Genomic DNA, 16,248 nt, shown 5'->3' with positions numbered 1-16,248 from the left:
CCTCAACTCTTGCAGTACGATGTATTACTGGATTGGTACAAGAATTTGGAAAGGAAGGGAAGCAAACATTTTATTCGTGGTTCCAAGTTGAGGCATTTTTACACATTATAGTTAATTAATGTTTTTACTTGCTTCTTGTACTAGTTAGGGGTTTCAGTAGCAAACTTGGGAAGAGTATGTGAACTAACGGCTAGCGCAGTCGACCTATAAGCTGGGTAACTGGGTTGGGAGTCACTTAATCTCCCTGTGCCTAAGAAAAAAAATATTTGTGTCCCTCTGTAATGCAACTGGTGCTTCTGTAAAGCGCTCCGATACCTTCGGGTCTAGTTCACGCTATGTAAAACTCCCAAAAGCTAATTTTCTGCTCCTACATCTTTCATTTTATATATTAAAAAAGGGGACCATAATTTGCCTCACACTGCTCTTCTTCATACTTGTGCCTCACGCTGCTCTGCTCTTCCCTCCGTTCTTTTACCTCACTCTGCTCTTTTCCTCCCTCAGGCCTTGTGCCTCATGCTGCTCTTCTGTCCGTGTGCCTCACACTGCTCTTCTCAATTTCCTTCTGCCACTCTCCTCACGTGTGCGTCATGCTGCTCCACAAACAATTCCAACCCACATAATTCCACTACATATGCATTCATGCACTCCATAACACATGGGTAAAACACATTGCCATTTACAAAGCCAAACGCTCAATCAAATAAATGAGACCTAGTCCATTTCCAATTTTTTTTACCATGTTGTTTAACGGGTTGCAATAATACTTTACACATTGCCTCTTAAACTAAGCCAGACTGCTGTGCCAAGCTACCAGAAGGTGATCACAGAATTTAGGGTGTGTTGTGACTTACCTGGACTAGGATTGAGGCTCCTGCTGCTCCAGGTTGCAGACCTCGGCCAACCAGAAACCCAATTTTTATAACCCACATTCACAACCAAATCTTTGAGCTACCTTTTGCCTAATCAAAATTCCACTTTCTACCCCATACTAAAACCTTTAAACTCTTATTATATTGCTTCACCAGACATCCCTCTGATCCACCAATAAGGCAAAACCTTCCCCCACTTAACCTAAAACCATTGCTCCAAACCAATTTAGCCACTCAGATTCTCATCACACCCAATTCTAGCCCCTTTCTTCTTCAGCTTCACAACCCACCAGCCCTTCTCATTAAGAAGACACCCTCAAGACACTACAAAATGAAGCCTAACACCACAAAAAATGAGACTAACAAAATCTCACTCAACACCCAAGCATCCTAAAATACCTAGGTGCACCCACTCCGAAATACAACAAGTTAAACCTCTACCTTACAAGCAATAAATATACCAATCACTCAATACAAACACTTGCATGTAGCTCATCCATTGCTGAAATCAGACAGATTGCCCTCATGTTCTACCCTTCACCCATATAATTTAAACATAAGCAAACTCCTTCTCAACACTTCATAACCCAAGCCTACCTTTTGTGCAACTCCACTACCCATCTTGTCATCAACCAGTCCTGCCCACAACCCCCCACCCAGTGAAAAGAAACAGCCTTTCGCAGGGGGTTCAAAGTAACAACTGCCAACAGAACACACCCTACAACTTCAGAGTCCTCACTCTTCTGCAGCACACATAAAAGTACCATATTGGACTTATCAAAAGTTACGTTCTGTGTCAGTTAATAACGGACTCATAGGGGGAGGATATGGCGCCTGTATTGCATTGAGTAGTTCCACCGGGCTATCAGTCTGACAATCACAGCCAGAAAGTTGGGGGGTGCTCATCCATTTTAAAAATAAATGAAACCAAATCTAACCTAAATGCTACACCCCAAAATCCTGGTCACTGGCCTAGACATGCCAATTCTCAATTCCACAGCCATTGTAGGCCATGCCGTAGATGTCCTTTTCAGCAACACACACTTAGTCACTATCCAAAGGATCACTCTGGTCACACCAATACCTGGTCATGTTGCCACTCCAGTCATTAAACCAGGTGAACCCCCGCCTACAACTAGCCTTTGCCCACCAGGCTCGCTCTTTGGGCTTCTTTCTTCTGCACTCTACAAGTCCATCGCATTCTCCACCAGTGTTTGCCCCTGCATTTTGTGCGCTTGCTTGGGGACAGGGGGTGATGAGATCCCTCTCTATACTGGTCTCACAGTGACAGAGGTGTAGTACATTATAGAGCAAAGTTCAGCCCACTTTGCTCTTGGCGCTCTTCACTTTCAGAGACAGAATGCAGTCTGGATAAATAGCACTTCTACCCAGGAAGAGCACAAAAGAAGCCCTCCTTTGCCCAATACTGATTTTGTAGTTTTGGTTCTTTGAAAATCAGCAGTTCTAGATAATGAACACTTGCTGTTGCTTACAACCCCCGCAATGTGCAGGCCCATTTGTTCTGCAAGACAAACCCATTGCTTTTCTGTGCTAGTTTAAAGTTTACATCAAGCATATTGCTTAGAACAGAAATTTATAGAGCCGTTGATTCTTACTTCAATGAAAGCTTAAATCAACTTTTGATTTATGTTCCAAAGCAAATCTGCTTTCCCTGGTGACAGTCCAGCTTGGATCATTGTACAACACTAGGAACATGGACTCAAGTTTGTGGTATTCATGTCATTACACGCGACCTGTAATGCTGTGGGCAGTGGTCTTATTGCATGGGTTAGCACTAAAATAACTGCATGGTAGCACCATGGTTAGCATTAGCCCTCTATTTGCAAGGTTTGGGTTGGTGCTGGTAGTTGAAATGTGAATGATGAAGGGGTTCAGGACCAGAGCCTCCAAGGAGATGAGGGTAGGCCACAGTTAGTTTCTCCTACAGGAGTGCAATAGGATTCTCCAAGCGTAAAGAGCCAAACCTGGGCTAAAGCCCAGTTGCGTATATCCACTAGCTTGAAACGGTCCCTAGCCTGCCACCCCTTCCATGTGCCTGGACCATTACATAATAACCATTTAGGATCCAAATTCGTAACAACGCTTGTCCGGGCCAGACTGGGAAACCAAAAGCAGCCCTGGCAAACAAGCTCCAAGTAGCACTGCTCCCTTAGTCTCCTTGTGGAATCTCTCCTGTCACTCTGATCACAGACCTCTACCTACACTCCCTCCTCTTGAAGCCTGACCTTGCCTGTTCCAATTAGCCCCAGGAAGCTGGGAAGTTAGAGGCACCAGGACTCTCAAAAACAAGCCTCCAAGGGCTCCAGAGCACCGAGGAATGTTCAGTGGAAATAAAAGGCCTGTCAAGCAGACTGCTGCCCCCCCCCACACCACAAATATCACTGATGAAATCAAGTAGATGGAAGGGATGTTAAGTGAAATATTTTTATTAGAAAAATAAATTAATGCCTAAATAATCAGCCCCTTAAAAGGGCCTGCTATACTACTGGTTTATTAATCTAAATAAAAGTTTATATATAATATGCGAGTTCCAACAATTTCATATCTGCTGTGGTCCTAGAACAGAACAAAACAGATTTCCACAGTGCAGAACAACAAAAGTGTTAAAATCAGCTAAGTGCCCTCAGTTTTGCTTTGATTGCAGCCTCGTTAGCTCCTTTCACTGTAGCAACCTAAAAAAAAAAAAGAGAAAATAAGCTACAACCTATTGTAGACACCAACATCACAGCTCAAGGACAGGACAAAATATCCTCGTCTCAAATGTTAAGAGTAAACTGGTGTATGAAAATACTATTAAAAGATTAACAGTGCTCTTCGCAGCTCACTTCAGTGAGTGAGTGGGACATTTTCTTTACCATATTACAATCCCTCACGGAAAAATTGTTATGGAAAAAAATAAAAAAAAAATAACAAAAAAATTAAAAGCTTAAACTCCCTCCCCCCCCCCCCCCCCCAAAAAAAAACCACACAATGTAAACCTTGCTGCTTTTCAATTTTGTTCAGCCCTTACACATCCGAATGGAGATCTGTAAAAATGTTCTAGTGGTTTTCTCCCTGTGAAAGAAAGCAGCTTCTTTGCATAACCGGCCACACCCAGCGGCCTCAACTATCCACCGAATCAAATTAGCGGAAAGGGACCTCCAATATACTTGCACAGGAGCCCCCCCGCCCCCCCCCCCCCCCCCCGTCCATTTCCAGTACCATGGACGTAAAGGGAGCAGTTCATAAAATGCTGATGCCATGAAGGTCCAAGAAGCTTAGTTGGTCTCTAGCCAACGTTGCAGCTAAAGAGTCAGAAACCACAATACGGGTATTTTAGTTCCATTGCTTATTGTGTGGCACTTAATTCTAGTTTTCCACAAGAAACAAAGGGTTCAGCTGATAGCGGGGGTCTTAATTTGCTGTTTAAAGAACTTTAAATTGTGATAGAAAAGCAGAAATCTACACATATCTTCTTAAAATCCTTGATGAAAATGAAGGTGGGCATTGCTTCTATTCTGTATCTTTCGGCCAACACCTGTTAGGAAGACACGACAATATAATTCAAGCACATTCTTTTAATGGTAAATGTTATAATTGAAATGACAGTTTTTCGGGAGTGTCATGCCTTCTACACACCCAGCCACGCAAACCACGACTCCAGGAGTCACCATCAGCACCTGTAGAATGCCACACGTTCAGATGCAGTTACCGCAGTTCATTACATTAGGTTAATGGAGGTTGATGCAAATGCATCTTCGAAGTACAGAAGTATATTGGCCACACATTTTAAAATCAAGTCGTGGAGACTGCCAAGCCAGCCAAGAAAAAGGGACTCAAATGCTCAGGTTGTAGAAACTTAATGTAACCCTCTCGTTAATTCAGCCAGTACCTGTGCACGGAGACTAAAAAAAAAATACTTTTAAAATAAAGGTGCTTTTCGTAGGTCTCCTCAAAACCGCTCTGCTCAATTTGGGAATGCAGAGAAGAAGTTCCAAACCAAGACCGCGAAAATGTTAAATTAAGAAGAATTTTAAAACTAAACGCAACCCTACTTTGTTTTAGCCTGCGTCAGATCTCTCTGGCTAAGGGCTAACAAGTGGCAACTCCAAGTTGTAGTTCAATTCTTTTTTAGTGGGGTGGGCGTGGGGCCTCCCTGTTTCGCAAAGTTACATTTACTGACCACAGTATCGGTGTTAAGGGCTCCGTTTCACTTACCGGGCTGTCATCAACATCCACTTTCAGAAATACTACACCACGGTACTCAGTGCTGATCTTCTGCAGAAAGTATATAATGAAAATCAAAGTTATGCTCGTCATGGAAACACTCACACCTGCTAAGAAACATGCGTCAGGCCACACTATACACTTCATACCTTTGAACATACGAATAAAACCATTTCATGTGTCTTGGGAGGAAGCGCAGCGGACGAGCGCAGCGGGCGCGACGATTGCGCGCCGAAGGCGCGCCTAAGGCAAGCCCATCTGCGCCCGTCCGCGACTGGCCGGGACTAGGGGCACGTCACTCCGCCCCGCTCATCACCTATACCCCGGACCTACTACGCAGCTTCCAGGGTCCCTGGCCCATCACGGCCTCCATTTGCTCTCGCATTTCCTCCTTTGGTCTCTCCCCCACCGCCCCCCCTCTCCTCCCTCTCTCCACAGTTGACCCCTATCTCTCGCTCTGTAACATTGTCCCTTCGTCAACCCCCAAAGCCCTCACGGCTCTACCTTAATAACCGGTCCGCTGTCGCCCATGCTCATGAACTCTCGGTCCTGCTGGATCTTCATGCCCCAGATCTTCTTTTCCTAACTGAGACCTGGTTCTGCGATGACTCCCTCCCGGCCCTACTATCCACCTTACCGGCCACTTACTATGCCCTCAGGGCGGACCGCCCTTCAGGCAGAGCCGGGGGTGGCGTGGCGGTCATCGCACGTACCGATCTTCCCTTTAAAACTCTATCCCTGCCTGACATTGCGACCACCGAATTTCTGGTGATTCGCACTACTTCCACCTCTCCCCCCCTGACTTGCTTTCTTACCTACCGCCCTCCTCAATCCCCCCTACAGTTTCTCCCTGACTTCTTGGAAGTCTTGGCCACCATTACAGTCAATAACTCCTCCATTCTGCTCCTTGGCGACTTTAATTTCTGGCCCTCCGACCCCGCCGAATGTCCGTCCTCTAAGGAATTCTCCGAAACCCTTCAATCCCTCAACTTCACATCCCATGTTCACTCCCCCACCCACATCAAAGGTCATACGCTTAACCAGATCTGGTCCCTGAACTGCCCTGTGGAATCTCTCTCCATTTCACCTTGTTCTTGGTCTGACCACCACCTGATTTCATTTTTCCTTCCTATCCACCCCCCAGCTAAGCTCCCCCACCCCAAAAACACCTGGGTACGCTCATGGGGGCGAGTTAACCTGGAAAATCTTTCCTCCCTTCTCACCTCCTCCCTCCCCTCCCTACAGGGCCTTTCCACCTTCTCCCAGGTTGATGCCATAGACCAGTGGCTCTCCTCCGGCCGCGACTCCGTTGCCCCGCTCAAGCGCATCACCTCCAAACGTGAGAAGGACGCCAATCGGTGGTTCAACAAAGAGCTTAAGGCCACCAAACTAAAAGTACGCCGCGCGGAGCGGGCATGGAGGAGAAACTATTGCCCCACTTTAAAACTGAGTATACCAACACCCTTATCCAGTATAAAAAAGACATCTTGGAGGCCAAAACATCATATTTCTCCTCCAAAATTCTAGCTGCGGAAAACCAGTCTAAGGAGATATTCACCATCGTCCACAACCTGGCGTTCTCGGACAGAACTACCCTTAAGCCCGCCCCGTCCGAAGACTATGCCTTTCCCTTAACAATTATTTCATTCATAAAATTGCTACCATCAAGGCCAACATCCCTCCCCCCTCTCCCTCCTTTGTTGACCCCCAATGTCCCCCTCCCAAGGGTGAACTCACCACCCTCCCCTTCATCACTAGGGAATGTTTGACCTCCTTGGTGCCTCTGGTCAAGTCTGGTTCTCCGCTTGACCCCTGTCCGGCTCACATTCTCCGCCATATCTTTGTCTCTTGCCCAGACCCTCCCCTTCACCTCCTTAACAGCTCTCTTGCTCAAGGCGTTGTTCCCAACCCCTTGAAGTCCGCGGTTATTGTGCCTATTTTGAAAAAACCCGGGGAAGACCCTTCTGTCCCTGCCAATTTCCGCCCCATCTCCCTCTTGCCATTTTTGGCCAAGGTGCTCGAGCGCCATGTCACCTGCGCTCTGAGCTCCTTTGGAGAAGCATGGAGCCCTTGCCCCTCGCCAAGCCGGCTTCCGCCCCGCACACTCTACGGAGTCCGTTGTCATTTCGGTCCTGGACAACCTCAGGGAGGGTATGGATACCAATCAGCACCAGGCCCTTGTGCTCCTCGATCTCTCAGCCGCCTTTGATACGGTGGACCACACCATCTTACTTTCCCGTATCAAGGCGGCGGGGATCGGGGGGACCGCCCTGGTCTGGTTATCCTCCTTCCTGAGCGACCGCACCCAGGCCGTTCGCCTGGGTGACTTCACAGCGGACGTCCGGAAAGTTCAGTGCGGGGTTCCCCAAGGTTCTTCCCTCTCCCCCCTCCTGTTTAATCTGTACATCGCTCCTCTGATTTTCTCTCTCCAACAGATGGAGGTCGCCGTATTTAATTATGCGGATGACCTCCAGCTTGTTTTCAATCTATCCTCTTCCCCCTCTTCTGTTCTAAACTTTCAATCTGTCATGCTCCATATCAGGGACTGGATGAACCACAATCACCTCAAACTTAACCCCGACAAAACCGAGTTGGTGTTGACGGGCGGTTCATCCAGCCCCTGGTCCTCTCTTTTCTGGCCTCCATCTCTTGGCCCCTCTCCTGCACCCTCCTCCTCTGTCAAAACCCTAGGCATAAAACTCAATTCTCAACTCACCCTTCACTCCCAGGTTAGCTCTGTGGTATCTTCTTTCCTTTCACTGAGCACTATACGCAGGGTGTCTCACTTCTTCACTTTCAATGCTCTCCAAACGTATCATCCTGGCCATGGTGGTGTCCCGCCTGGATTACGGCAACGCCCTGTATGCCGGCATTCCTGCATATAGCTTGCGGCGCCTACAGCAGATACAAAACCAGGCGGCCCGCCTGGCCTTCAAACTTCCTAAATTTCACCACTCTACCCCTCTTCTGAAATCTCTACACTGGCTCCCCGTGCGAGCCAGAATTCAATTCAAGCTCGCCTCCATCACTTTCCTGGCCCGACTTGGCCTGGCACCAGCGTTCATCTCCTCCGAGATCGTTCCTTACGTTCCCACCAGGGAACTCCGCTCGTCTTCCCAATCCCTCCTCACCATCCCACGCTACCGGAGAAAGAAGTGGGGAGGCTCTAAATTTGCCACCCTTGCCCCAACCCTTTGGAACTCCCTTCCCCTTGAACTCCGTACCATCACTCTCTACTCTCAATTCCGTAAACACCTCAAGACCCACTTATTCACAAAGTCTTTCGAATAACACTCCTTAGCTCTCCTAGCCTTTTAGCCCCGGATCCATGTTAGTTATAGCGCCAAGAAACCGCTGGTATACGTGCGCTCTAAAAGTAATTTTAAACTCAAACTCAAACTCAAACTCATGTATGGCATTTATTTACCATCAAACACCAGCACGAAGTAGGATGCACACGGGACGAGTAAATAATTTCACAATAATAAGAAACAGACATGCTATCCGAAGTTTAACAATTAACCAGTTCAATCAAAAAGAGTTCATGGCAATCAGACCACAGTAGAAAGGGCCCTTTTAAGGTGCAGCCTCGTTGTGCCTCTAGTTGTTAACAAATTAGTATCGAAGTTTGACTTGGGCGCACTTTAAGCATTTGCATCAATTGGGCCTCCTTGTCCATCTCCAAGTACATTTATGAATCGACCCTTCAGCGAGCTGATAACAGTGCACTACAGAGGACATGCCTATGAAGTGTAGAGTCAGGTCCTCTCTCTGATCAGTACCCAATCCATAAGTAGGCTCTACCTTCTGGAGCCCCCACTTGCAGAAGAGTAAAATGAAGGTTTCACGATGGAACACATTAGTATGCGGTCCTGCAGGACGCAGGAAGGACACCATTGGAAGTACTGAAGAAATGTGTGGAAATCTTACCGCCTTAAATGTCTATAGCACAAGAGCATGAAGGTTTGCGTCAATGTAGCAAGTGTTTGCTGAGAGCAAAAAGTCCTCGAAATACAGAAGTTAAATTCAAAACATTGATAATTAGCATGGGTGGATAGATCTCTGCATCCATGTATTGCAGAATTCTTACAACCTTCAGGCTATGTTCTGTCCAAAACTCATCTTTACCACCTTTTAATGCAAGTAACTGTCACCCCAACTAGTCTAGGATAGAGCAGCCTTTAAGGCATGCTGCCATGAGTCTCAGAGGGTTTAAACAAACTGAGGACCTGGCAGATTATGGAGAACTGTCCTACCTGCGTACAAAAAAAATAAAATCTACTCATAAGTGTGGCCATAACAATCACTTAAAAATATATACAAAGCGTTAAAACACCTTGGCTAAAAGCCAGAAACTTGCAATTCTCTGTAATTACACCAGTTATTTAATGTGTCAAGGAAGTAAATTCCACAGACTTATCTGGCATGTAAAGTGCAGGGCATAGTGGCAACATACAATTTTGGTACAATAAAGTGCCTAAAGCTTCCATCACAGGATAAAACCTTTAAGTTAAAAACTAATGATTTCAGTCTACTAATAGCACTTTAAGAACAGATGTTAACAGTTCGTGGAGACTCTAGCGGTTTCAGATACACTAGGGATCTAGAAGTTGTAATCCCTGTTAACAGTGTTAATTGACAATATTTGTTATAGACAATATTTGTTATAGATATAGATAGTGAAATGAAACAGGATCACATGGACAGATCAGAAATTGAGAGCTCAAGTTGACCAAGCAGGAAGCCAAGCTCCCGCATCACTAATCCTAACCTGAACCTGGTGATGAGTTTCCCACTTAAAGTGCAATCAATCCACTCTAGGTTTGGCTCCAGGGATGGAGCAGAGAGTGAATCTCCATATACTTTTATAGGCCGTTTATTAAAATTGTGGTCCTACCTCACGGCTTTGGACCTTTCCTTAAATGTGGATTTAATCCAAGGAGCCAGCAGGTATTGGCTCGGTTGCTTCAACTTGACTGCACATCTAGGTCGTTACTTGCCACAACAGTTTTGCACACCAAGCCGGACTGGTGCAGGGCTTGGAAGGTCAGGAGAGCGACAGATGGCGCTCCACCTGCTCAGTGCCTTATGAGACTACTCCCACCGCGCGCCTTAAGCAGTCCAGGAGAGCTTATGTTGGTCTAGAGGAGTCAACCGTAGGTGGTCTTGTGCTTTACCATGTTAGACAGAAATCAACACTGGGGCTAAAAAAAAATAATTAAAAAAAAAAATCGTGTGAACTGAGAGCAGGGCCACCCTGGACAGGAGCACAGGGTCTAAATGTAAGTGGCCTGACTTGGTCAGCAAGAAAAAAATTACAAAGCGCGGGTGACCGCTGGTATGAGTTTATTTTAGCAGTAGCCAGGAACCTCGCTCGCGTTGCAGTGTTAGTGCATAAACTGGCACTTTAGAGTCAAGGTGCCAGCACCCAGTAAGGCTTCTGGGGAAAGAAAGGTTGCTATTTCTTTACTTGTTACTACAACCGCTTTGTGTGAACGGTTCAAATCAAGACTGATGTTTGTATAGTGTGTTGCGGCGGGGGGGGGGGGGGGGGGGGCACTTCAAAACTGAAAGCGCGGTGGACAGAAACTCACTGGACGAGTAGGCAAGCAGCAGGTTATCCACTGAAACAAACATTAGCAAAGCAATAGGTCTTGCATTTTTTATTTAAGAGCTATTGACGTTGTAAATGGCAATGTCTTTTAAGCTTGTGTTATAGAGTGGAGGTTTGTGGTTTGAGTGCAATTATGTGGATTGTAATGGTTAGTTGTGTAATGTGTGGTGTGAATTTGTGTAGTGCAAATGTGGTATGAAGCACAGTGGTGTAAAGTTGTGTATGGTGGCACTGCTTATATTGTAGTGAGAAAGTGGAGCGGTGCAGATAAAGTGGCGTAGTATAGAGTGGTAAAGAGTAGAGTGGACTGGCATAGAGTGCAGTGAGACATCCGCAGTCTTTAAAATACAAAAAGTGGAAACTCAATCACTGGTTACAACTAAAATAAACAATGGCAATGCAAAACTAGGTATGGCTAAAGCTATGCAGTTTCTCCAAGCATTGCATATTGGGACCCCTTAACTTAAGTAGGAGGATGCTGCGCTATAGAAAATGTCTCAAAACTTGTGCTTTGTATGCTTAATTTGAGTGGAGAAGTAGGTGGTCGTGGGGGGGGGGGAGAGGATGTGTTGCAGTGCTCATTAGACAGAACAGCCGACATCAGGCCTGGGGAATAAAGTGTTGAGTCTCAGCTGTTGTCTCAACAACATTCTGTGATTTTGAGCAAATCACTTAAGTGATACCAGTAAGGTCATCGGAAAAACGGGGTTTAGGCAAAGTGCTTTCCCCTAGTTGTGGGTACTACCGAAAACGAAGACTGCCTGTAACAAACAGTCTGTACACGTTCTCACTTGTAGACGCCCGTGTGTCTCATTCAGTCTGCACCCCCTGTGAAGTCTGGGGTTTACAGCCAGGGCATTTCACCAGTGAGAGGAGATAAGAGATGCTGCCCTTAACATTTAGAGCACATGCAGAGGCTGCTGCATCCGTGAGGAACGAATCCGGTCAGCTAAAAAGGTTTGTTTAGTGCAAGGCAAAGAAAGAGCTCACCAGACCTAAAAAGAACTTCTGTGCACTGAAGTAATAAAAGTTCAAATGTTGGTGCCACTGAAATGCGGAGGCAGAAAGGAAATGATTTTATAAAATTCACATGCTGCTCAAATGTTCTCCCTCGCACCCCAGGGTCCTCCTATAAAAGTTTATAAACTTCAGCACTTTAATGCTTGCTGTACTATGATGGGGTAAACCCTTTAGCGTACGAGCCGAGAGGAGCCACTGTCTAAATAGTTACAATGCCTTTCAGATGAAGCAAGTGAGGGGGAACTAGAAAATACACCTTGAGGGTGGCAGATAGTCACCTGTTTTTCTGGTTCCACGATATTCCCCCGACCACCCTGCCTATATTCGAATCGGGAACCCTCTTTTCTTGATTATAGGAAGCAAGTGGGGTGGCCCAGCCACAGACAGGGCTACCCTTGTCCCGGGCATGTCCTCCATAGCAGGAGAGCCAGTCAGAGTTGGAGTACCTTGTGGGCAACCCTTCGCTACCCGCTGCGGCTCCACTAAGTGCAGTGGATTGTAAGGCTGCCGATCCCATTTATGGGGACTGGTGATGCCATAGGGAGGTCAGGCTCCCCATCAGATTCAGCAGGGCACAAAGCCAGACCTATTTGCAGTCCTTCACACGGCAGGGGATGCCTCGATAACTGGGTCCTAACATATATCGCATTAAAGAGGGACTTACTTACCTGAAACACAGGTGCGATCGTTCTGCATGGCCCACACCAAGACGCCGTGAAGTCTACAACGACCAGCTTCGAGTGGGACAGTGCCAGTATGTCATCAAACTGAGCCTGGAAAAAAAAATGAACAGATTGGTAATGTAATCATTGAGAAGTTAGAAAGACTTCTGCCAATTACCTTTGTAGTTCATCTGGCCTGTAGCAGCCATGACAGATGCCCGCCTCCTGCCCTACACAGAGCACTCCAGCCAAGGTTCAGCTTTTGAGCTGCAAACAAGTGATACGAGAAAATCGCCCTGGATTGTTTTACATACGAGTTTCACCCCAAGACAGATTGCTACCTGCAAGTTACAACGTACACTAGTTGGCATAAGGAACAAGGGGGCATATTACCAAGCAATAGCGATAATCATCGCTATTGCTTGGTTAGAGACATAAATTTACCGCTGAGCTGCGGCGATTTTTACCGCAAATAAACCTTGGTATTACCAAGGTTTATCGCAAATGCGATAAAAATCGCCGCAATGCATGAATATCGCTGAAAAGTCAGCGATATTCATGCATTACCGAGCTAATGCTCTTAGCCATGTTATCCACCTTCCATTGGATAACATGGCTAGGAACTGCTCAGGGCAGGTGTTAGGTTTTGGAGATATTCGAGCTTAGCGCGAATATCTCCAAAAGTTGGTAATAGCAGATAGCGATGTTAGCGACTGTTTTCAGTCGCTAACATCTTGGCAGGCCCACTTTGCATGTCATTAGTGATAAATTTCACTGACATGCAAAGTGGGGCCCAAGATGGTCGCCATCTCCTACTAGCTGTCGCTAACTGGTGTTAGCGACAGCTAGGTAATAGGGAGATAATTTTATCTCCGCTTTCTTGGCTTTTAAAGCCCAAAAAGCGGAGATAAACCCCCTTGATATATGCCCCCAGGTCCTGGTAATATTCAATACAACTCTAATCTTTTACGAATTCACCTAGTGCTAAATTATAGCATTCCACCACGTGGAGCAATTCCTGCAACATCTTTGCTTTTAAGAACGTATAACCAGAAATAAGTTCTTGTTTGCAGCATTTGTTTAGCACTACCCAAGGAGGAGAAGCAGGTCAAGTTCAAATGAAACATTTTTATGTACCTTGCAGAGTCACAATTTTGCAAAAGCAAATTAAGTGAGTTTCACACACCTATGTTTGGAGCCTCGAAGTTGCATTGAGACTAATCTACATGCCACAATCAGGATCCTCAGGTTACTCCTGAGGAATGTGCAGGGACCCACCACATGCACCCCTTGTTCTACGCCGAGACTCCGATATCTAAAAGGGTGCTGTTTATTACAGACTTCACGAGGTCTTTAGAGAACCAAACGTTAGGGGCGGCCCTAGGACACTGAGTAAAAGCCACACTTGTGACGTATCTAATCAGTACTCTCCCATGGATGAGAGTGATGGGAACGGGTTTACTAAGGACCAGACCAACTCAAAACAAAGCGCCTAGCAGCAGAGGGAAGGTCAAAAAGAAACTTCAAACTGGCCATTGACTGGCAAAATATCAGATAAACAATTAGCCACACGGGACTATTAGAACAGTTACATTAACTTACAGTCGCCTGCGGAGACTTAACCCAACGCCCCTTAAAGCCCAATGTGCCTGAAACTGACTGGAGTCACAAACACGGCTATGAACATGAAGATGCGGTTTATTGCGCGCTCGCGATCCCATTGGCTAAAAGCTCAAACTAGTTGCTAGCCTGGAGAAACTTGGCAGCTGCGCCTAAGAGAGACAGGCGAGGCAACAAATTAACTGGCAGATCAGACTCAGGGGTCTCGCTCGGATCTCAGAGCACGAGCCGAGCCCTGAAAAGGTTTGCTAAGTAAATCATACAACAACCATCACTTAAAATATGATAAAGTTCATTCAAAACTCAATTCGTATATTTCTTGAACATGGAAAGGCTTTGAAATAAGTCTCATGACACCGCATCAATAAGAATGTATCGAGTGATAGTTCTCTAATGGTGCATGTTTAAATAGTAAGAGAGAGGCCAGTCATTTACACCCTGTACTGGACCCAGATTATTCAGCAACCGCAGTTTTATCAAGTCAAAGAGGTATTAGTACAACTTGTGGTCTGAACCCACCTTTCAAAGAGCCTTCATATACATGCGATAATGAAGAAAACGGTGCGCAAGGTCACATAATTAAGCATGTTTTCTGGTTTCACTTTGTACAAACCGGCCAGTCAATCGGTATTCATTGGATTTCATTAGGTTAAGGCGTTGCTTTTACCGCCATGCTGGTTTCTGGAGGTTTCATTTAGAGCTCTTTACATCAACACCAGTTACATTAGGTCACATTCATTGCGTACACACGGGTGAGACGAAGGCTTTGATGGGAATCACAGGATGTGGAGCCGACGCCGAGAGTCGCCAGCTCTAGCCCCAAAGATCACACATCCAGGGTAGAGCGAGGAGGCAAGCAGAAGCCACATAAAAACTCAAGATTCCAACAGTACCACGAGCTGGGCTTCACCTCTACTAATTAATACCAAATTAGAGAAACAATTTCCTACTACTACGAGGAATCACAATTTAAAGAAAAACCTGTCCAAGTGAGCAGTTCCGCCCCTCTCGCTTTCAATAGGTGGTTTGTTTGAACAAACGAGCACTAGTTCTCTCCAACCCCCTTCCAGGCCTCTCCAGAAAAAGAATAATAATTCCACAGCGCAGATTTAACAAGAGACTTACCACACTCCTGATCTTCCTCACCATGCTGATAACAGGCCGAGCGAAAAAAAAGTACAATAGAAAATCTGCTGTAGCACCGACCGCACAAACAGCACAGAGCCAATACAAGGTTAGTACTGGAGACGCGCTACCCGAGGGGCTTTTAAACCTGTGGGAGTGGGCGGAGCCGCGCCGCGGGGCCGTCTGTGGGGCCGGGATTTCCGTTTATCTTTAAACAAAAAAACAAAAAAATCAACTCTACTTTTTTATCCGACATAGACGTTGGGAATTGAATATATAAAAAATATTTTTAAAAAGCTTCTTTTTGTAAATATACATCTGGAATGCACACCGACAGCATTGTTGAGGGGCTGAAGGTGCTTCCGACGGGCACCTGTGCTTCTGGAGTGAAGAACGTTGCCGCTTAGGTGAGATTGTTTCCAGGCACCTTTTCCAACTGCATTCTGGTCCTCGTTGTTTATCTTTCACCATCATTAATCCAGGTCTTGAGGTCCGATGCGCTTCGGCCCCTCAGAACGGGGTACAAGCGCTTTAAAATGACAGAGCACAACCACAGAATGAAGACAAAAGACGAGGACTAAACACAATCAATCAGCAGAGTTCAGTGAGTTATGCCTGCTGGTTTATATTTTTTATCTGTTTGTAACTCAAGAATGCAGTACATGACAGAGTCTAGAGGTGGCACAGTAGCAGGGGCAGTGATCCTGTCGGTAGCCAACACGCCTGACCTTTTCCCAGAGCAAAAATGACGATCTCACCTCTGTTGAGCAGGGAACAAATGTGTTCAATTTCCTTCTGTGAACCTAGAAAGTGCCATTTATATCAAGAGAGATTCCGGTGTTGCTTACAAACATCAACTGTAAACTATTAGATCTGTCTACATGTTTAGGTAACGTTTTATAAACTAATATCAAACTATGATTCGGAAAGTATATGTGAAAATATGACATCTAAAATTACATGTACATTTTCAGTATAATTCCTTCTGTTAATTAGAAGTTATGATTTCAGGGCTTATGTTGAATAAGGTTACTTTCAAATATATTTTGTCTGAAGACACTATGTGCAGATTGCAACATTTCATGACCAACTTTATTTGTAGAAACATGGT

General features: G+C 45.7%; 1 protein-coding gene across 1 annotated transcript; it reads right to left on the bottom strand.

Annotated features, from left to right (window-relative positions):
• Window positions 1–3,499: 3,499 nt before the first annotated feature.
• LOC147728325 (thioredoxin-like) lies at window positions 3,500–15,161 on the bottom strand. The gene is made up of 5 exons (XM_086963267.1): window positions 15,138–15,161; window positions 12,399–12,503; window positions 5,088–5,147; window positions 4,336–4,407; window positions 3,500–3,562 (listed from the first exon to the last, which is right to left on the bottom strand). The coding sequence occupies exons 1-5, from the start codon at window positions 15,159–15,161 to the stop codon at window positions 3,500–3,502; spliced, it is 324 nt and encodes a 107-aa protein (XP_086819393.1).
• Window positions 15,162–16,248: the final 1,087 nt, after the last annotated feature.

Source organism: Lissotriton vulgaris, chromosome 3_1 (assembly GCF_964263255.1).
Source record: "Lissotriton vulgaris chromosome 3_1, aLisVul1.2, whole genome shotgun sequence".
Lineage (NCBI taxonomy): Eukaryota > Metazoa > Chordata > Amphibia > Caudata > Salamandridae > Lissotriton > Lissotriton vulgaris.
The sequence above is the reverse complement of the archived record's forward strand: the minus strand, read 5'-3'. Positions and strand labels throughout refer to the sequence as shown.